Raw genomic sequence first — 23,327 nt, 5'->3', positions numbered from 1 at the left:
ATGGACAGCTCGGAACACTTTATCGGCCTTAGCTCCTAGCCTCGACTGGGATTAAGCCAGTCAAATCTGACTGATCACCCTGTGCTGGGAGCTTGCCACCTCAGAAGCTCCCTCACTCTGTGCCTGATCGACAGGGTTGCACACTGGATAGAGGGGTTTGCTGGCTGGGAAGCCACTCTCCTGCCCCCACCCCTGACCCCTCTCTTTAGTTGGACCCTGATGCTTGGCCTCTCCCCCTCCCCTAATCCTCCTCAGATGGTACCTTTATGGCCTCTGGTTGGCCAACAGCTCCCACTGAGCGGGACTCCACCCTCAGGGTCTTGGACTCAAGAGGGGGAGGGTGGCCTTGCCACTGCCCACTTGGTGTGTGAGCCTGGGAGAGACAACAAAGGGTCCTCTCATTATCTGCCCATCTGATCCCTCAATGAGGGTTTGCCCTTGGTATATCACCACGTGATGTTTGGCTCCACAGCCCTTCACTGAAGACAATTGCACTCCTCAATCCTCCACTAAAGATCCATTCCACTTTCACTGCCTCAAATCCGGGTCCTATTGACATGATTACCATGGCCACAAAATGTAACTCCTGAAAATCCACTTTCTGTTTGTGGGCTGGAGGGTGGGAGATACGAGTGACTACAAATGTCTTTTATGAATTAATATGACATCTGCATCTTGTGTGCACACATCTAATGCTAACTGTCCTGGGCATTATTTTGGTGACTCAGATTAGAAATGAGTTTGTTGATCACAATTTGGCTTCATAACTGGTGTTCTGTAACGGGATTGATTTACCCACAAGCTTGTATTCAAGGGGACCTAAATTCATAGTGTAGGTTTCAATTGTTCAGTGTATGATGACATAATTTTCTTTACAAATGATTCTCACTGTGCTTGATTAGTTAAGTCTGGATATGTATTCAGAGACAACTCAACAAAGCTGTACGTGGAGCTGAAGTCAGAACTGAAGCAGTGCAATGTACAGCACATTGGAGAGGGTTGGGAGCTGGACCATGTATCCATGTAAAAAGTGTCAAATGTTTTCCAGGATAAATAATTTTTACCAGTATTGGGAAAATACCAGTTGAAATGGAAAATCAAACCCACTACACAAGTCTGTTCATGGACAGCAATGGGGTTGTACAATTGCCTTTGCATTTCCTTTCCGTGGACTAAATAAGGAGTCAACTCTGTGTGCTTTCGAAACTACCAAAACTCAATGGGCAGTATTGACAACCTTGGTAAAGTGTAGCACCGGAAAATGCACAGCACATCAGGCAGCATCCAAGGAATGAGAGAGTTGATATTTCTTCTTCAGAATAAGGGTCCTGACCGAAATGTCAACTCTCTCGCTGCCTGACCTGCTACACTTTTACCAGTGCTACACTTTGTGAACTCTGACTGTCCAACATCTGCTCACTTTCTCCTAGCAGTGACAACCTTAAAATGTTGAAGACCTTTTCAAACGTCTTGCACTGCGCAGTATTGTAGGGAACATTTAACATTGCGCATTGGGAAAATATGGCCAACTTTGCAGTCCTTCAGCAAGTTAAACAGGCCTGTGGCAAAAAGGTCAGAAACAGCTTTCAGGACCAAGCTGAATGTAAACAAATTTACAAACTTGATGAAACCTCAGTAAGCTTCTTAACAGCTTTTGGTATATTTTGAACTGCAGATTTTTGTTTAAACAAAACGTCCATACACAGAAATAAAGGTTTGGAATGACACAAATGATTGATGTTTTGGAAAACCAATAAGGTAAAGGTTCAGTGCTACATTTCATGATAATCTCTCTTTTCTGAGCATATTTTAAAGTATATAATGTTACTCTTTTCTTTGTAAAGGCACGAGAAATATGGAGTGTGCTGGGATCCTTTGGTTTCTTCCCCCACTTATGTTTTTTTTTAGCCAGATAAACTGCATGCGGTATTTCGTTTAATAAAGACTGAATGTTTTTCAGTTCAAGGTTATTTTTTAATCTAAGCATTGAGTTTGCTCTCACAGATCCATGCTAATTAAAATCTGATTTGACACTGGTATCCAACCAGAATGAAGGACACCAGAAAATGAGGAAACTTAAGAAATCCGATCTGTGGCCTAACTCCATACAACTGCTTTGGGCTCATATCCCTTGCTTAATAAAAATCTGCCTCTCAGATTTAAATTGAATTGTTGAATTAACATCAACCGCCATTTGAGGAAAAGAGTTCCAAACCGCTACTACTCTTTGCAGATAGAAATGTTTTCTGATATCTCTTCTGAATGGCCTGGCCTTAATTCTTAGACTATGCCCCAGGTTCTAGAGTCTTGCACCAGTGGAAATAGTTTATCTACCCTGTCCTTCCCTAAAATTTTGATTAGTTCACCCTTAGCCTCATAAATTATAGAGTATAAAGGCTTTATTGGTCTTCTCTCTCCTCATAACTACCGAACAGTCAGACATGTTCCAAACCAACGTGTAGTTTTTCAGTGGTTATGTTACTGGACCAACTTGTAGTTTTTCAGTGGTATGTTACTGGACTAGTAATCCAGAGACATGGGTTAAAATTCCACCATCACTGCTGTGGAGAAATTGAATTTTACCCATTAATAAACACAGAATGAAAAGTCAGTCTCAGTTACTACAAAATGACCAGATTGTCACAAAACCCACTGATGTCCTATAGGGAAGGGAATCATCCGTCCTTAGCTGGTCTGTGACTCCAGACCCACAGCAAAGCACAATGTCCCTGAAGTGAGCCAGATGGCTTTTTTATGAGAATTGACACAGTCACCAAGAGGCCAAACTTTTATTGAATTCAAATCTTACCATCTGCCATGGTGAGATTCAAAATCTTGTCCCCAGAACATTAACTTTGGTTTTGGATTACGAGTCCGGTGACATTACCAAGACAATTCAGCCTCCACTTCCCGTAAATGAATTTTAAAAATGGATTTGCAAGCATAACTAAATAATTTCCATTATCTAGTTATGGACCCTTCCCAAAAGTGGTTCAGGCACTTGGAGAAATGCTGTACTGATTGAAGGTGAATACTGTTGTAAGGTCAGCATGTTGTTTTTGTGTTGACAGACGTTAACGAATGCTCCTATAACAATGGTGGCTGCTCTCACCTCTGCATCAACACTAACAGCAGATCCCGATGCGAATGTCCAGAAGGATACATTGTCAGTCCGTATGACAAGAAGAACTGTCAAATGGTGAGGGTTTAGAAAGTGAAAGGTAGCCATTTGTACACTGATTACTTCAAACTTAAATACTACAATATTCTCCATTGCTCATTGATGTCTCTCATCGTGCATATTGTACATTCTTTATAACATACTGTTTCAACACCTTTGTTCACTGTCCCCCACAGTAAAGAGGCCATTGACATCCTTCAGCTTCTTCTCTGGCTTTCTTCAAGCTCCCCTCAATGCTAATAATTCGATGTTTAAAAATTCATTTTTTCAAGTAGGCCAGCATTTATTGTCTGTCCCTGGTTACCCTCAAGGGGGCAGCTGCCTTCTCGAACCAATGCAGCCCACTTGCTGGAGGAGGGAATTGGGGCAGGAATTCCAGGGATTTTGACCAGTGACACTGAAGGAACAGTGATCTATTTCCAAGACAGGACAGTGGGCCGCTTGTAAGAGTGTCAAGTTTCAAACAACCACAACAACGTGCAGTTCATTAAAAAGCACAGTTTTCAATGAGTCCTTAAGCTGAGGACTGTAGGTATGCCTGAGATTGGGATGATGGGAGGGAGGCTGAGATGAGGGCAGTTTGGCTCTGGTGGGGAGGGTTTCTGCTCTTTGTTCCTGTTTAAAATGGGGCACTTTAACCTTAATTTGCCTTCATGTTTGCAAGTGAGGAAATCAGGGTATTTCCATGGAATTAAGCCTGTCACTCATATCTGGTGGAGGGTGGTGATAGACCTTGCTGTCTCTCTCACCCTCTCTCCATGAACCCATCTGTACAACAAAGATGCTCTGCCTCCCAAAGAGAGGACCCACCCCACCGCCCCTTGACTGCTACGACGCCCCTGCTCAGTGCCCTGCGTCAACATTGCCATCTGCTGTTGGAGCAACAAGCTTTTGTAGCTCAGCTGTTTGAGTTTAACTTGACCAACATTCTAAACATGAACATACCCTGAACAAATTCTCGGGCGTACGTTCCTCAACTTTATTCACATGCGTAAATGCAGCTTCACCATTCATTATTTGCAAGTTAAATTACAGCCGTGTGATTTCAGAATACTGGTGTATTGGCGAATGTCTCAGCTCCAAGTTAATTTTGAACACACTTTAATGAAAAGCAAAATAGGGTGGATGCTTGGAAGTTTGAAATAAAGCGTTCCAGAAACTCAACAGATCTGACAGCATCTGTGGAGAGAAAAGCAGAGTTAATGTTTCGAGTCTAGTGACCCTTGTTCAGAATCTGGAAAAGGAAGACCTTAATATTGTTCATAAAGAGACAACAGCATGAGAGCATGTCAATAACAGAGACTGGATGACCGCTTTACAGAATGTCTCTGTGGCCTGTGGGAAAGCTTGCCATTACTATGACTGTGCTCCCATGCCAACAATTCCACTCTGGGCCTAGTTCTAGCGAAGCCCAACACAATTTAGAGGAACAGCCATCTCATCTCGCTTATTACAACCTTCAGCACTCAACACTGAGTTCAACAAACTTCGGAGTTTGAACACTGCCCTCCCCCTCGTGTTTACTTCACATGGGTTTTCCCTCAGTGGAACTAACCTATTTCTGGCTGTTAACACCAACCACTAACACCTATTCTGGAGTACTGTACATAGTTCTGTTATAGGAAGGATATTATTAAGCTGGAAAGGGTTCAGAAGAGATTTACCAGGATGTTGCTAGGAATGGAGGTTTTGAGTTATAGGGAAGGTTTAGATTTTTTTTACTGGAGTATAGGAGTTTGAGGGGATGACCTTATATAATCATGAGGAGTATAGAGAAAGTGAGGACTGCAGAGTTGAAAAATGTGATGCTGGAAAAACACAGCAGGTCAGGCAGCATCCGAGGAGCAGGGGAATCGACGTTTCAGGCATAAGCCCTTCTTCAGGAATGAGGAGCACAGACAAAGGTAAATGGCAAAAGTGAGGACTGCAGATGCTGGAAACCAGAGTCTAGATTAGAGTGGTGCTGGAAAAACACAGCAGCTCAGGCAGCATCCCAGGAGCAGGAAAATCGACGTTTCGGACAAAAGCCTGATGAAGGATTTTTGCCTGAAATGTCGATTTTCCTGCTCCTCGGATGCTGCCTGACCTGCTGTGTTTTTCCAGCACCACATTTTTCAACTCTGCAGTCCTCACTTTCTCTATACTCCTCATGATTATATAAGGTCACCCCCTCAAACTCCTATACTCCAGTAAAAAAAATCTAAACCTTTCCCTGCTCTGCTTTTCCAGCACCACTCTAATCTAAACAAAGGTAAATGGCAGTCATCTTTTCCCTCAGGTGGGTGATTTTAAGACTATTTTTAAGGTGAGAGGAGAAAGACATGAAGGGCAACTTTTTTTTGTTCATGTGCGGAATAAACTTCCAGAGGATGCAGGTCCAGTTTCAATCTTTAAAAGACATTTAGATAAGTACATGAAAAAGAAATGTTTGGAGGGATATGGGCCAAATGCAAGCAGGTGGGATTAGTATGGTTTGGGATTATGGTCAACATGGACTATTGGTCTGTTCCTATTGGAGAGAAGAAGGCTAAGAGGGGATTTGATAGAGACATACGAAATGATCAGAGGATTAGATAGGGTAGACAGTGAAAGTCTTTTTCCTAGAATGATGACATCAGTTAGTACAGGGGGGCGTACCTACAAATTGAGGGGTGATAGATTTAAGAAAGATGTCAGATTCTTTACACAGAGAGTGGTCAGGGTGTGGAATGCCCTACCTGCCAATGTAGTTAACTCAGCCACATTAGGGAGATTTAAACAATCCTTGGATAAGCTAATGGATGATGATGGGATAGTGTAGGGGGAATGAGCTGAGAATAGTTCACATGTCGGTGCAACGTTGAGGGCTGAAGGGCCTGCTCTGTGCTGTATTGTTCTATATTCTAAGTGTCTGTGCTATATGATCCTGTAACACCTATTCTACTTCTATATCTCACTTCTACCATTAGCATTTACTCAGGAGACCCTCACCCTCACTCCTCTCCTCCACTTTGTTAACAGCATAACTATCATTTTACAGGCCTCCTCCCACCCCTTAGATTCAAAGAAGCATCACATTGGACTCAAAACATTGACTCAGTTTCTCTCCTCATGGACACTGCCCAACCTGTTGAGTTTCTCCAGCACTGTGTGTGTTTGTTTCAGACCTCCAAGACTGGTGGGACAAATTACATAACCGCAGAATGGACAAGTTTGAAATCCTTCTCGGAAAAGCTTCAGACAAAGAGACGCAAACCACCTTCACATGTTAGCTTTGTTCTTAAGTTATTTCCAGGCATTTTCTCAGGAACAGTCTCTTACACATTCTTGACAAAGCTGTTTGTTGTGTAATATCCGTTGCTGAAGAAGACCATGGTTTTCTTCAAAATGTTAAAGATGCTGGTCAGAACCCAGCTATCTTGCTCATACACAAATCACTATCCAGATATCTCGGATAGTCTAGTTTAAAATGCATCATTCTCACACAGAGCATATTCCATTTTTAGGTTAATACCAAGCAATAAATGTCCCTGGTGTGCTTTAGATTGAAGCCTTGCAATCAAAGTAACTACTATATCAAAACGCCACCAACTTCTTCAATCAAATAAAGAAATGTTGAGACTTCAGTAATATGATGTGAGAGTTCCTTGTGTGCTGGGTGACTTGTCTATTATTTGAGATTTATACAACTGTGTTTGTTAATCAACTCAGTTATACTGAAAATCATAACTACAGAAGACAAATCTAGCATCCTGCTGGAAATTAAACCAGACAGGCTCTCTACACTGTCTCTCTCTCTCTCTCTCAGCACCAGTCTCTGAGTACTTATAGTACTTTCTATTCAGGTAATTCACCTTCTGCATCTTGGCATTTCTCTCAAAGGAACATGGAGATAACATGCCCATTGATGGGGCAGGGTTAATAATCACTCTGTTATTTATATATCGGAAACCAGGGAGATCAAGAACCAGCAATACTGTCAACAGTCTCCTCAATAGTTCACATAAGGAACAACAAAGAAGCAATATCAAGGAAACACTCAGAGAAAACATTTGGCACAAATGTCGGCAAATCTCAGGTTCTCTGCAGTCACAATAAACGGTAACAAACACTATACAGAAAGGAACCCGAATCCTCAGCCTCTGAATACATTTTACCAGAAACAAAGTATATTCCATGACTTTTAACAGGACAGAATATCACAGTAATTTTGTGAGCAAGCACACCTCTTGAGAAACTCTGCCCCCTGCAGTACAAAAGGAACAATGAACGTCAGCACACAATGTGATCAGAGAGATAATATTTTATTGCACTGGGTGCTGCTTCCTGTTGTAGAAAGCAATACATTGAGAAAAGTATTAACTACTACAGTGTTGTTGATCTGGTGTCTAAAGTACATTTGGAACAAGTATTAAAACTGTGGAAATAAAAATCGGCAAGACCTTAAGTTGCATCAAGTTATCGTTCACTTGGAAGTCTGGTATGCACTGACCTACACTAGCTCAGAGTTACCAATACATAGCCGCACATCTCCCCACCTCTGTAGTCTCCTCTAGCTGCATAGCCCCTCTGAGACTTCTCCTCCCCTACCTTGCCAGTCCCTTCATGTGTATGGGGCTGAAGTTCTGGAATTTTCACCTTCAAGCCCCCTAACCATTTCCCCCTCTTTTTAGATGCTCCTTTGTTTGTCCCAATCTCTTTCCTTCTCATTTATTTAGTAACTTTCCCATGAACCTAAATGCCTTGTGTAATTGCAGGTGGTTATTGGTGTGGTTTCAATATACAGTTTGAGTACCCCTGGAGCATAGGAGACTGAGGGATGACCTTACAGAGGTTTATAAGATCGTGAGAGACACAGATAAAGTAGATAGGCAAACAGCTTTTCCCAAGGGTAGGGGAATCTAAAACTACAGGAAATAAGTTGAAGTTGAAAGGAAAGAGGAGTAATTTTGTAAACACAGAGAATGGCGAGTGTGCACAACGGGCTACCAGAGGTAGTGATGGAAGCGAGTACAATTTCCTCATTTAAGAAACATTTGGACAGGTACATGGATGGAATAGGTATGGATGGGATATGGAATAAATACAGGCAAATGGGACTAGTTTAGTTGTGAAAACTAGGCAATTGGGCATAGGCAAGTTATGGGCTGAAGGGCCTGTTTCTATAACTAAGCATGGGCCTGGAGTGTGGCTTGAATTCGAACTGGGCCTGAATGTAAGGTTTTCTACTGGGTCAGGTTGTTAAGCTAAGTTATGTACCCAAGCAGAGACTACACTGCACAAAACCAGTGCAGGAGGCATGATGGGCCAAATGGCCATAACACCTCTGTTATCCTCTGAACTCTTAAGTTCTCAATAAATGTGTCCAGCTCTGCTTAAGACTAACTAGCATCAAAAACATTTACTTTATTGGTTAATGGGAGGTGGGCATCACTGGTAAACCCAGCATTTTTCACCATCTCTAACTGGCCTTGAACTGAGAGGCTTGCTGGGCCATTTCAGAGAGTAATCAATAGTCAACCACATTGCTGTGGCTCTGGAGTCACATGTAGACCAGACCAGACTAGGTAGAATGGCAGATTTCTTTCCCTAAAAGACATTGGTAAACCAGGTGGATTTTTTCAACAATCGATGATTAGCTTTCAATTCTAGAATTTTATTAATTGAATTTAAATGTCACCAGTTGTCAGGGTGTGATTTGAATCAGTATCCCCAACCAGTAGATGGGTCCTCTGGATTACTATGCCAGTGACATTAACACTACGCCACATCTCCTCACTCCTTAGTGCTATTGATTAGCATAATTGAAAAGACCCTTCAGTCCAACTCGTCCATGCTAACCAGGCATCCCAAACTGAACTAGACCACATTTGCCCACATTTCACCCATATCCCCCAAGCCCTTTCTATGCATGTACCTAACCAAATATCTGTCTTACATTACCTAAGAACATCAGACAATTGAAAGTAGTTGTTGAGTGAAGGCCAATTCAACAACTGACAACCTAGATTCTAAGTCTAGATTAGAGTGGTGCTGGAAAAGCACAGCAGATTCAGGCAGCATCCTGAAGCAGGAGGAACAGGAAAATCGATGTTTCGGGCAAAAGCCCTTCATCAGGAACACAGCCTGCTCCTCGGATGCTGCCTGCCCTGCTGTGCTTTTCCAGCACCACTCTAATCTAGACTCTGGTTTCCAGCATCTGCAGCCCTTGTTTTAGCCTAGATTCGAATCTCACTCAGTAACTTGACAAATCCACCTGATGTTTCTTTAAAGCTATTAATATTTCTACTCACCTTTAACTTTGTCATCCAGTAACTATTAATGTAGGTGGCATGTCGTCTCTATGGTGAGCTGGCCAATTACACCCTGAGCAAGTCTCTCAATATGGAAGAACTAAGAAATTATTCAACACCATGGCAACCACACAGATATGACATGTCCAATGGGGCTCTGAGTCAGCTGCTTCATGCACTCTTTTCAGATTTTCCCTGCTCCAACAAATCTGACCTTTCAGAGAGAGGTTAGATTATCAAAGTTATTGATAAATCATACATTTGCCAAAAGGGAGATGTCTCAAAGCTCCCCAGCACCTCCTGTCATCTGTCTTTCTATAACCTACTGACTCCATCTGGGCTCACTGGTCAACTAGATAGGAGGTTTATCCATGAACTTTATTCGATTTGCTAAACACCAGAGAAATCCTATGGCTAGTCAACTGGAAGTAACTTATTGATTCCACACCCCGCTGTTCAGGGATTCTGTGAATATAAACATTAAACATGCACATTTTTCATTCAAGAAAAAATATTCTTCAAACAAGGTACAGGCAATACTGCTACAGACATGTCTTATCTATTGCTATAGAACTATTTACAACCTTTCATTAATGTAAGAAGGTATATCAGACATGGTTATTATGTATTGAAACACCTTCAGCTTACAACTGATTAGTGCGCATTCTTAAAAGTAACTGTTTAATCTATTTTTATCCTTCTTGTATGTCCTTAGAGGAGATACATTGTGCAATATCAGTACTATACAATGATAAGTTAACACCTACTTAACTGCCCTAAGTGAAACGTTGACAGTCCAGACACAAATTGTTTTTTATTCATTCACAGGGCATGGGTGTCACGCGCTAAGCCAGCACTCAATACCTATTTCTCACTGCCCTGTGGAAAAAAAGCCTTCTTGAGTCACAGCAATCCTCGGGAATTTTACATACAATGCACAATGGGGTAGCACAGTGGTTAAAGTCGCTCTCTCACAGCGCCAGGGACCTTCAGGTGACTGTCTGCGTGGAGTTTGCAGATTCTCCCAGTGTCTGGGTTTCCTCCAGATGCTCCGGTTTCCTCCCTCAGTCCAAAACTGTGCAGATTAAGTGAATTGGCCACGGGAAATGCTGGGTTACAGGGATAGGTTGGGCGGGGGCAGGTCTAGGTGGGAATGGCTTGCATCCACACTGTAGGGATTCTATGATTCTATGAATAAAATTGCGCAAGCTGGAAATTCAAAATAATAATTCAATTTTATTCAAGTAATAAACCTTAGCTAAATAAACTCATTTTTTTAAAAATCCCAACACTTATGCACCATAGGACTTCATTTCAATCCATCCAAAAAAATTCCAAATGCCAAAATTCATCCACACTTCCATCATGATAATCTCAAAAAGAATAGATACCTGGGAGTACCAGCCCCTGCTAGTTCCCCTCTCAGCCACTCACCACCCTGGCTTGGAAATATATTGCTGTTCCTTCACTGTTGCTGGATCAAAGTCCTGGAATTCCCTGTCTGCCAGCATTGTGGGTCAACCCTGGACTGCGGTGATTCAAGAAGGCAGCTCACCCCTACCTTCTCAAGGGCAAACAGAGATGGACTATCAATACCGGCCAGCCAGCGACTCCCACATCCCGAGAACAAAGAAAGCATTTGTTTTGTTTTCTCCTTGATCTCTTTGTTCAATATGACTTTATGAAATACAAACAAACTCTGCCTTGTCTCTCACATGCATAATATATTCGCCAGTGAAACAGACTGTGAATTACATCACAATTATTACAATCTAAAGTGATTGAATCCAACACTTGTGTTCCTCTGAGTATTAAAACATGCCTTATCATGCTTTTGTAAATTGAGACAATTGGCAATCTAGTGAGTAAATTGAGCATAGGAAAGTTGTGACGTTGGGTTAACATTTTCCAAACTACAGAATTTAGCCGATTTTAAGACAGTTCAATGTGTTAGCTTTCACCCTAAGAGGGTGGCCCTGTTCTAATGGTTACAATGTGCCAGATGAATGAGCCTGAGACACAGTTCATACTATCCAGTATTCTAATGCAATCCACACGTCAGAGTTTTATTAGAAATCTGTTCACTTGTAGTTATCAAAAAGACACGGGTAGGTAACTCCTTCATTCCATGAGGTTTGTTTTAACATGCTCGGTTTCTATTGCATGAAACAGCCAGCACTAGGCAGGAAGTCCTGTACATAGGTAGCAACAGCCTTCGTCAAATAAGTCATGGTACCATAGCTCCCACTTGGAGCACTGTCGTAGAACATGTTGCAGACTCTTGTGGCCCCGTCAATCTCTAACCAGGATTCATTTGCACCAAGGGATTTCTAGGAGAGACACAAAGCAGGACATTCATCTACAGACCATCATTTTGATGCAGTATTAAATGCTGCATACAGATATCGCTCACCAACTTCAAATTTCCTGCTACTCCAAAGCAACAAAGGCCCTTGTTTATCCATCCCATCATTCCCCGTTCACAGAAACATTTCAACAGTTTCCTTTTTAATGTCTTTTGTCCCAGCCCAAATTGAGCTTTAGAATTTAGAAATATAGCATCATAGGATCCCTACAGTGTGGAAACAGGCCCTTCAGCCCAACTTGTCCACACCGACCCTCCAAAGAGTAACCCACCCAGATCCTACCCTATTATCCTATATTTATCCCGACTAATGCACCCAACCTGCACAGCCCTGGACGCTATGGGCCAAGTCAACTAACCCACACGGCTGCCTCACAGCGCCTGGGACCTGGGTTTGACACCAACCTCGGTGGGTGGAGTTTGCAAGTTCTCCCTGTGTCTGCGTGGGTTTCCTCTGGGTGCTCCGGTTTCCTCCCATAATCCAAAAAGATGTGCAGGTTAGGTGGATTGGCCATGGAAATTGTGCATAGTACCCAGGGATTAGTTGGGTTAGCCATGGGAAACGCAGGTTTCCAGGGATAGTGTAGGCTCTTCGGAGGGTCAGTGTGGACTTGATGGGCAGAATAGTCTGCTTCCACACTATAGGGATTGTAAATTAATATCATTCGGTCCACATTAATTTTGATAGCCTGGAAAGCTTGGGACCAAGACATTTCTGGATTCTGGACTATAAAATGCCATCAAACATTAACCACAACGGTATCAGTTGGAAAGCACCCTCCAATCTGAACATTTACCAGGAGCAGTCATTAAACTTTGATAAGGCAGAAATAAAAATGGCTCAGCTTATTCACAAACTGCCTACCTTTCTGCTCCCAACAAGCTGCACACAAATTATCTGAAATTAGATCACTTACAGTGTGGAAACAGGCCTTTCAGCCCAACAAGTCCACACCGACCCTCCAAAGAGCAACCCACCCAGAACCATTGCCCTACATTTACCCCTGCCCCTAACACTACGGGCAATTTAGCATGGCCATTTCAGCTAACCTGCACATTTCTGGACACTGGGAGGAAACCGGAGCACCCGGAGGAAACCCACACAGACACAGGGAGAATGTGCAAACTCCACACAGACAGCCACACAGCCTGAGATGGGAATTGAACCCATGTCCCTGGCACAGTGAGGCAGCAGTGCTAACCACTGTGCCACCGTGCCGTGACTCTGGTTTTGGTCAAACAACATCTGCTGCTCCCAAACAAGAGATTTCTGGGCAGTGTTCGTTTCAAACAGCACGGTCCCTGAACAATTTACCTGATCCTGCAGGAAGTAATCATTGGCCAAGTGCACAATGTGATCCACATAGATGATCCCCCCAATACTGTGGACGTCCAGATCTGCCAGGACTGTGAGAACCAGGATTGCTTCCACCAGAAGCTGTCTGTACTCGGGCTGAGGGACGTGGTTCAAAACAGACTCCACGTGAACAGCAAACTTGATCTCTTGGGCCGTCATCTGGAAGTGAACAATAAAAACTATCAGTTAATGTGACTGGAACATGAATCGCCCAAGGTTAAAGTGGTGAGCACACTCAAATACCTAATGGATACATGGCAGCTGCGTCACCAAGGCCAGGCCACAGTAAGCTAATTCCTCCCCTAGGCAAAAGTGAGGACTGCAGGTGTTGGAGATCAGAGTCGGGAGTGTGGTGCTGGAAAAGCACGGCAGGTCAGGTAGCGTCCGAGGAGCAGGAGAACTCATTCCTGATGAAGGGTCGTGCCTGAAACCTCCTGCTCCTCGGATGCTGCCTGACCGGCTGTGCTTTTCCAGCACCACACTCTCGACTAATTCCTCCCTGAGCAAGGTATGGAGAAGGGACTGCATTTCAAGTTGATAAGACTGCAGTGCAGCATTGTGAGGGAAGGAAGAGTGGAGACTGTGTAAACATGTGTTTTCCTTCTTCCTGAGAGGCCAGGAGAGGACTGGAGAATTAGAAAGGATGTTATAGTAGACCGAAAGGATTGCAAAGCTCAACTACAGTCTGATTTAGTGCAGCAGGAGACAGGGGAATGAGGATTTGAGGAAAAGTGAAAATTCACATAGACTAGCCCAGGTTGATTAAAAAGAGGGAATGTAACATTGAAAATATAGTGGGACATCCCATTGAACCGGAGGGTTCTTAAGCAGCGAGACTATCGAATGGGAAAGGCAGTTCATAACAGATTATTGATTTGCCACTGACAAAGTGGTTGGGTGGAGGAGGTGTGTGTATGTGTGAGAGTTTGAGTCTGTGTGCGCTTATTTTTGTGAGTGTCCACATGTTTGTGTATGTGTGAGAATGTGTGTGTGGGTGTCTGTGTGGGAGTTTGCGTGTGTGAGGGTCTGTGTCAGAGTGTGTGGGAGCATGAATGTGTGTGAGCATGCGTGTGAGTTTGTGTGTGTACGAGAGAGTTTGTGTGACAATACTATGACCTTAAAAGGTGTAATTTGTGAAGAGAGGTTTTAAGGCAGAGATGTGTATTGAAAACTTATAAAGAAAACAGTTTGAGGCCTTAGGGTTTTTAAAAGTTGGAACAGTACAAGCAACCAAAATGGGTGGGGTCGAGTTCCGGCAGAATCAGGGTTTTTAGTTTTCGCTTTCAGGAGTGGTTGTCAGGGTCTCAGCAGGGTTTAAAAGCTGCAGTTTACCTTTCCCATCGACACTCTCTGCCTCAGAATCTTCTCATGATGGTTCTTTTCCTTCCTGCTGCTAAAATTACATGTGATACAAGCTATTTTTCTGAATTTGCTATTGCAAAGGGTGTGTTTATGGGATGATACTATATTTAACTACTAAACAGTACCTGTCCCAATAATCTATTATTTTGTTAAGTTTTCCAATAGAATTAAGTTATTCCAATTTCTTTTTTTTTGCATTTTAACTAGAGTATACAAATATCTTTTGCTTCAAATCTGGCAGTTTGACCAATCGAATTGTATCTGGAATACAACACCTTACAATTACCTTTAAAATAAGAAAAAGTTAGAGTCTAGACTATTTTCTTAATACATTTTGAGGGAGTTTAGTCCAGTCTGTAACAGTCTGTGTGGGTGTATGTGTGTCCAAGTCTGTGAGTCTGTGTGTGAGAGTCTGTGCATGTTTGTGTGGTGTCTGTCTGTGTGTATGTAGCTGCATATATATGGGTTTCTGTGTCTGAGTGTCAGTCTGTGCGTGTGTGCCTGTGTCTGTGGAGATGTGTGTGTGTAAGGGTGTGTGCGCGCGTGCGTGTGCAGGGATGTGTGGGTATGTGTGTGTGTGTAGGGGTGCGAATGTAGGGGTGCGTGTGTAAGGGGTGCGTGTGTAAGGGGTGCGTGTGTAAGGGGTGCGTCTTTGGGGGTTTTAGAACTATTGTTAATTTGATCAGAGGTTCCAGAAAACCCCACTCTCACGGGTGGATAGGGGAGGTCAGGGATCTGGGCCAATTACAAATGAGTTCATCATTGTCTGCACTTGTTTGTTTTTCAAATATTACTTCGAAGCAATTGCAAACAGACCAACAGGAATTAAGTGAGAAATACAAAGACACAGAGAGAACAGTTGATGGACAGATTGACGTGTACTCCAGTCCATTTTTGTCAATGTCTTGTTCACTGAACTGGCAGAATCCAGTGAAATGTTTAAACATGGCCCTCTAGTGATGAGTGTCAGTACATAAACATTATTCACTATTCGATCAGTATATATATCCCCAGTCTTCTGACTACTCACAGAGTATGTGTGTAAGAGACAGAGTGTGAATGTATGAGTGAGTCTTGTGTAAGAGAGAGTGTGTGGTATGAGTGAGAGAGAGAGAGAGTGCGAGAGTGTGTAAGAGGGAGCGAGTGTGAGTGAGAGAGTGTGCAAGCGTGTGTGCGAGGAAGAGAGAGAGAGAGAGAGAGAGATCCTGTGTATGCATATGAGTGTGAGTAAGAGAAAGAGAGATTATGTGAGAGAGGCAGTGTGTGGATGAAAGAGAGTACGAGAGAGTGTTTGAGTTTGAGTTTGTGTGTGTGCATGCGTGCATGTGAGTGTATGCGTGCGCGGGCGAGAGTGTGTGCAGGGGCGAGAGTGTGTGCGCGGGCGAGAGTGTGTGTATGTGCAAGTGAGCTTGTGCGAGTGAGCACGAGAGCATGCTAGTGAGAGCGAGAAGAGGAAGGATACAAATGTGTATGAACCAGAACACGCGCGTGTGTGTGAGAGTGTGTGCGCATGAGAGAGTGTGTGAGAGAGTGTGTGAGCGTGTGTGAGTGTGCGCGAGAGTGTGCGTGTGTATGTGCAAGTGAGCTTGTGCGAGTGAGCGAGAGAGCATGTGAGTGAGACCGAGAAAAGGAAGGATGCAAATGTGTATGAGCCAGAATGTGAGTGTGTGTGAGAGTGTGTGTGTGAGAGAGTGTGAGAGTGTGAGAGTGTGAGAGTGTGAGAGTGTGAGAGTGTGAGAGTGTGAGAGTGTGTGTGAGAGTGTGTGTGAGAGTGTGTGTGAGAGTGTGTGAGAGTGTGAGAGAGTGTGAGAGAGTGTGAGTGTGAGTGTCTGTATGAGAGAGTGTGGGTGAGTGTGCACGCGCGTGCGAAAGAGTGTGTGTGTGAGTGAGTGTGTGAGTATGTGATTGTGTGTGTGTGTGTGTGTGTGTGTGTGTATGTGAGAGAGTGTGTGTGTGAGAGTGAGAGAGAGAGAGAGAGAGTGTGCGTGTGAGTGAGAAAGAGTGCGTGTGTGAGAAAAAGAGAGTGCAATTGTGTGCGAGAGAGTGTGTGTGTGTGTGAGTGTGAGTGAGAGTGTGAGAGTGAGAGTGTGAAAGAGAGAGAGAGAGTGAGATAGTGAGTGAGAGAGTGTGAGATAGTGAGTGAGAGAGTGTGAGAGAGTGAGAGTGAGAGTGTGTGTGTGAGAGAGTGTGTGTGAATGTGTGTGTGTGTGAGAGAGTGTGAGAGTGTGTGCGCGCACATGTGTGAGAAAGAGTGTGTGTGTGTGTGAGAGTGTGTGCGCGTGTGTGAGAAAAAGTGTGTGTCTGAGAGAGTGTGTGTGTGTTTGTGAGTAGAAAGAGTGCGTGTGTGTGAGAAAAAGAGAGTGCAATTGTGTGTGGGAGAGTGTGCATGTGAGAGAGAGTGCGATTATGTGTGAGTATGTAGGTGCGCACCAGATGCAGTCACAATCAATGAGTTTTAACACACCGAATGGATGGAGAAAGGAGGGACGGACTCCACCCTGTCCTAATGCAACGCCGTTTAAAACAATCAAGAAACAGCCAATAGAATAACAGCAGGGAATGTCAACTCACGACACGTTCATATTCAAAACCACCGCACTCAAGACATCCATGAGAATCAAGCAGAACCTGTCTATCAAACTGTAATCCAGGCTGGTCAGAACACAACATAAGATTACAAATACATCGGAAAGAATTTGATTTTATACCAATACGAGAGTGGAAAGGGTGTTGGGATCTGAGTGAAGATAGGGATCTGGGTGTGATGGAATTAAACGTCATTCAGACTTACCTCTCTTGTACTTGAAGACGGGAGGACATAGCCATCAATAGAAAGTCCATGACACTAACCATGAGGGAAGAAAGAAAAATACATTAGTAATTCCAGGTGATCTTTCCAACAGAAACTGCATCAAACAATAAATTCCCACTTTTGACTTAGCAGAAGTGTAGCTAGATTATTCCTTGATCTCTGAAACCAATCTATTCAAAGCTTAACATTTGTATTAATCAGGCAATAATATCACAGAATCATACAACCATTCAGCACCTGGGTCTCTGCTGGCTCTTTGTCACACTGATCCATTACTCCGAACATTCATTTTATTAAATCCCCCTAGTTCAAAACGCTAGAGTAATTCTCAACTCTGAGAAGATCAAACTCAACGTCCTCCTGAAATCTCTTCCCCTGCAATTATTCCGATTACTCTCCTCCGGAACCCGATGTATACCGGGGTGTTCTAACAGAACACAACACTCCAGCTGAGGGCTAACCAGCAGATTAGGGAGCCTCAACCTAGCCTCCTTGGTCTTGGACATTTTACTTTTATATATAAACATACAGGCAAGTGACGAGGTGAACGGGACAGTGACGGGGGAAGGGGTCAGTGACGGGGTGAAGGGGACAGTGACCGGGTGAATGGGACAGTGACCGGGGGGCGGGGGGGTGGGGGTAAGGGGTAAAGGGGTCAGTGACGGGGTGAAAGGGTCATTGACAGGGGGGAAGGGGTCAGTGACGGGGGGAAGGGGACAGTGACCGGGTGAAGGAGTCAGTGACGGGGTGGAAGGGGACAGTGACGGGGGGTGAAGGGGACAGTGACGGGGGGGGAAGGGGACAGTGACGGGGGGGAAGGGGACAGTGACCGGGTAAAGGGGTCAGTGATGGGGTGAAGGGGTCAATGACGGGGGGGGGGGGAAGGGGACAGTGACCGGGTAAAGGGGTCAGTGACCGGGTGAATGGGTCAGTGACCAGGGGAAGGGGACAGTGACCGGGGGAAGGGGACAGTGACCGGGGGAAGGGGTCAGTGACGAGGTGAACGGGACAGTGACCGGGTGAAGGGGACAGTGACGGGGGGGTGAAGGGGACAGTGACGGGGGGGTGAAGGGGTCAGTGATGGGGTGAAGGGGTGAGTGACCGTGGGAAGGGGACAGTGATGGGGGGTGAAGGGGTCAGTGACGGGGTGAAGGGGACAGTGACGGGGGGGGAAGGGGACAGTGACGGGGGGGAAGGGGACAGTGACGGGGGGGAAGGGGACAGTGACCGGGTGAAGGGGTCAGTGACCGGGTGAATGGGTCAGTGACCAGGGGAAGGGGTCAGTGACTGGGGGAAGGGGACAGTGACCGGGTGAAGGGGTCAGTGACGAGGTGAACGGGACAGTGACGGGGTGAAGGGGTCAGTGACGGGGGGTGAAGGGGACAGTGACGGGGGAGTGACGGGGGGGTGAAGGGGACAGTGACGGGGGGGTGAAGGGGACAGTGACGGGGGGGTGAAGGGGACAGTGACGGGGGGGTGAAGGGGACAGTGACGGGGGGAAGGGGTCAGTGGCAGGGTGAAGGGGTCAGTGACGGGGGGGTGAAGGGGACAGTGACGGGGGGGTGAAGGGGACAGTGACGGGGGGAAGGGGTCAGTGACCGTGGGAAGGGGACAGTGATGGGGGGTGAAGGGGTCAGTGACGGGGGGTGAAGGGGACAGTGACGGGGGGAAGGGGTCAGTGGCAGGGTGAAGGGGTCAGTGACGGGGGGGGGTGAAGGGGACAGTGACGGGGGGGTGAAGGGGACAGTGACGGGGGGAAGGGGTCAGTGACCGTGGGAAGGGGACAGTGATGGGGGGTGAAGGGGTCAGTGACGGGGTGAAGGGGACAATGACGGGGGGGAAGGGGACAGTGACGGGGGGAAGGGGACAGTGACGGGGAGAAGGGGACAGTGACGGGGGGTAGGGGTCAGTGACCGGGTGAAGGGGTCAGTGACCGGGTGAAGGGGACAGTGACCGGGTGAAGGGGTCAGTGACCGGGGGAAGGGGACAGTGACCGGGGGAAGGGGACAGTGACCGGGTGAAGGGGACAGTGACGGGGGGAAGGGGACAGTGACCGGGTGAAGGGGACAGTGACCGGGTGAAGGGGTCAGTGACCGGGTGAAGGGGTCAGTGACCGGGTGAAGGGGACAGTGACGGGGGGAAGGGGTCAGTGACAGGTGACCAAGGAAAGGGAGAGAGAATTTGAACATCAGTTGGTGAGAATCATTCAGGCAGTCAGGGAAAAATTTATTCAGATTGTAAAAGCAAAAAAAAAAGCCCAGAGAAATGTGAGACCTCTTGAGGGAGGAGAATTTGTAACAGAGAGCGGGGAAATTCAAAGAATCTAAATAATTACTTCCCCACAGATAAAACACTCTTGGAAGTACTTGGGTCTGAGAACGCACTGGCTCACAGTGTGATGCAGGCACAGGCAATTGAAAGGAAGCTGGATAGTCATTTGTATGAGGAAGAAAGGTGAGAGTGAGAATGGGCAATGAACGAGGCACTGAGGGGCCGAATGGCCTCCGACACAGTTGTCAGTCTGTGACACTATCGCTGGAATCTGGCATGATCTTTCTAGTGCACTGACCAATACACACCCCCTCGATCGCCACCCCACGATGGTCATTACCACTTTACTCTTGGGGAGAGCTTGCTCTCTGCAAATTGACTCCCACATCCCCATGATGATCCCTCAGAAAATAAATCACTTGCTTTAGGCCAGAGGGCTGACTGCAAAACTGCACCTTCGAATGCCCAGAGACTCACCTTCTGGAGAACCTTCCAGACCTTTTGATAGAAGCCCATGGGAACACGGTTAATGGCTCCATCGAGACGTCGTCTACGTAGCCACTGACCCTGCCGGTGGTCCCAGGTCAGGCGGGTACAGAAAGAGCCCACGGGGGATGTGGGGCCTGTGGGAGAGGAGGGACCGCTGCATCTCTGCAAGAGTTGGAGAGAAAGACAAGGAGAAACACAACAGATGCAGCAAAGACATAGTGTGGCACCTCGACAGACAGATATGGTGATATGGTGGGTAGGTTTAGAGGTGACCGCGTGAGGGTATATAATTAGGTAGGATGAGGCTGCATTTTGCCTCTATCCTGATCGAGGGCAGATTCATATTCAGTCCTGTCTCAGCCAACATCTATGCCCATTTTTCGTGCAAGGGTTAGTATAATTTCTGTCTCCGTTGAGTCTGTGGTGCTGGAAAAGCACAGGTCAGGCAGCATCCAAAGAGCAGGAGGGTCAACATTTCGGGCATAAGCCCCACATCAGGACACGCATCACAACATTGAACTTTTCTTCTGCCCTTCCTGAAGGGCTTTTGCCCGGAACATCTATTCTCCTGCTCCTCAGGATGCCCCCTGACTTACTGTGCTTTTCCAGCATCACACTCAACTCATCTGCAGCCCTCACTTGCTCCTGGATAATTTCTGTATCCCCCTGGGATGGAGTCTACTAAAGTCCACTCTAATCCCTGACAGCCAATCAACTTGAAAGGCCCTTCCCAAAACGCCATCTCTCCATCCAGGGGCAAAGACCCTGGGGATCTGTACTGAGTGCTGCCCCCTGCGCGCGTGCTTTGGAACTACAACAGCTCTGCACAATGGCAGGAAGTCCACGGTCAATAGAAGCAGCCCCTCTCACTGAAACAAGCAAGCGCCGGAATACACGATTCCCTCAAAACACTCCAAAAACTAACCCAGCACGCCTCTTCAATAATTCAGTCAGAATTCCATTTCTGCTCGGCGAGTTAGCACTGGAGAAATCCTGCTTCAGTTAATGTAAAGATTACTTCAGTTCCAAACTTTAGAATAGCACTGCACTACGAATTACATAGAAGGATAAAAAAAGAGGCAGGAGTGGCCATTCAGCCCTTCAAGCCTGCTCCGCCATTAATTTGATCATGGCCAATCGTCTATTTCAGTCCCCTGTTCCTGTTTTGTCTCTAATGTGCTGTCTACTAGACCCAGCCTCTGTGTAGGTGAAATTAATGCTGGATTGAGATTAATTCAGTCACCCGATTGGATATCAGACACAGGATCTACAGTGTAACAGGCTGCTAGACAGGCTAACTTTAACAAGTTTAGCCAACTGTCCCAGAATCTGCAGGAACCATCAATTCACCTTCAGGGCATTGCTTCCTGTAATCTGGGAGCCATGCAAGAACTTAAGTCTTTGTTTCACTTTCTACGAAGTTTTTACTTCAAAGCCAAAACCATTGGAGAAGGAGGGGAGAGAAGAGAGAAATTCACCACGAGCAGTATAAGCCCAAACCCTGTGCTATCTCAGCTAGCTGGCAGCTCCTCTGACCACCAGGAGTCAGTCAGCACCCTTCTATCTTTCTGCTAGTGTTGGGCTTTCAAAAGTCAAGGTGCAGCCAATTGTAGAAGTCTCGCAACTGTAAGGGGAATGACACAGACATTATCTCCCCAGAGCCGACTAGAGTTTACACGTTTCAGGAGCCTCCTCCCACCACCGCCTGCCCTCCCCGACTGAATCTCTGACATGGCTGACTCTATAAGAATGGCTCAAGGAAACTGAATTTTCCAATGGGTAACTCTCCCCATCTGAAAGTCCTTTAAATTCACAGAATCCAGAGGGTTCTGTCTCACTTCAGTTTAATAGCTACCCAAAAATAAATTGGAGAATTAAAAAACATGCTGTAGATCTTGGGTAACATCAGTATTGCTGAAAAAGATACATTTCTTCAAATCTTTTCACGGTGTACTCATCAGGACAACTTACAAGAATGCCAATTCTAGTGGGAAACTATCAAGGCACATTGTCCCCTCTGCACCCCCAAAACCATGGCATACTATTTCTTCAACCTGCCTGACTCACCACCACCTGCCCAGGTCAGCTGGCACACTGACCCCCTCATCCACCTGGTACACTCACCCCCTCACCCACTTGCCACTGTACTCCCCTCACACACTTAGCAGAATACACCTACCTATGCCACCCCTTACAATGTAACCCACAGTTACATTGCATACAGACCCTTTCTCAGGAAACTGAAAAGTGTCAGCTCTGTGTTGCTGAACATTTAACTGAATGCAAATGCAATTTAATGAAAAAAAAAATTAGTTTTCATGGCTATTATCTTTCTGGACAAGTTTGTAACAGGAGCCCGTGTTGACGAATCTCCAGTGCAGAAGATTTTGAAGGGAAAGTGGGTAATTTTTAGTCCAGTCAGGTTCAAAATTAGGCCTTTGGGCCAGAACGGGATTATGGGGGCCAATGCCGTGAAATGCAAATCACATTTCTGAGTCTTCTGTATTGCAGTTTCCATATACACGGCCAGGATGAGATAATAGTACACAAACTAACTTGTGCAGTATACAGTACAGAACTTGAACATTGCTGAAAAAGGCATGTTTTTGTCAAAACTTTTAGTCTTGCACTCATCAGGACATTTTGCAAGAATAGGAAGAGTAAAGGAAAAACCATCTTTTTGTACTTCATTTTAAATCAAGCAGGTTGCTTCCAATTGGTCAAGACATCACTCTGAGAAATAATCCAAGTTAACCAGAGTCAATCTGCCTGGTTTAAAATTCAAGCTCAGAAGTCACATGACACCAGGTTATAGTCCAACAAGTTTATTAGAGTGAAGCACTCTGAAAGCTAGTCATTTCAAATAAAGCTGTTGAATGTTAACCCGGTGTCATGTGAACTCTAACCTTATCCACCCCAGGGCAACACTGGCACCTCAACATCATAAAATTCAAACAACATTTGGTGATTTACTGTCAGTCATCACCGGACATTGCATTTTCCAATGGCAAAGCCTCTACTGATCAGAGCCCACTTGCCTATGAAGCAGCACCCTTCCTCTTACAGTATAAGAAGGATGTTCTCCCTTTACATTGTATTCTTGCAAATGGTCCTGATGACTGCAAGTCATAAAGATCGAACAAAAATATCTCTTCCTTCAGTCATACAAACTAATGAATGAATATAAAATCATTAGCAATGCTGGAAATCAATTATGA

The 23,327-nt window shown here is 45.3% G+C and overlaps 1 protein-coding gene across 9 annotated transcripts in view; it reads right to left on the bottom strand.

The window, feature by feature from the left end:
* Positions 1–7,445: 7,445 nt before the first annotated feature.
* The window catches only part of LOC132820925 (phosphorylase b kinase regulatory subunit alpha, liver isoform-like), a 121,928-nt gene continuing 106,046 nt past the window's right edge, over positions 7,446–23,327 (bottom strand). For all 9 annotated transcript variants that reach the window (XM_060833293.1, XM_060833291.1, XM_060833289.1 and 6 more), the window contains 4 exons: positions 20,098–20,271; positions 17,329–17,382; positions 13,134–13,334; positions 7,446–11,783 (listed from right to left, as the gene is read on the bottom strand). In XM_060833293.1, the coding sequence (XP_060689276.1) occupies positions 11,610–11,783; positions 13,134–13,334; positions 17,329–17,382; positions 20,098–20,271 (603 nt within the window). In that variant the 3' untranslated portion in view covers positions 7,446–11,609. The remainder of the gene's footprint in view (positions 11,784–13,133; positions 13,335–17,328; positions 17,383–20,097; positions 20,272–23,327) is intronic.

This window comes from Hemiscyllium ocellatum, chromosome 12 (assembly GCF_020745735.1).
Source record: "Hemiscyllium ocellatum isolate sHemOce1 chromosome 12, sHemOce1.pat.X.cur, whole genome shotgun sequence".
Lineage (NCBI taxonomy): Eukaryota > Metazoa > Chordata > Chondrichthyes > Orectolobiformes > Hemiscylliidae > Hemiscyllium > Hemiscyllium ocellatum.
The sequence above is the reverse complement of the archived record's forward strand: the minus strand, read 5'-3'. Positions and strand labels throughout refer to the sequence as shown.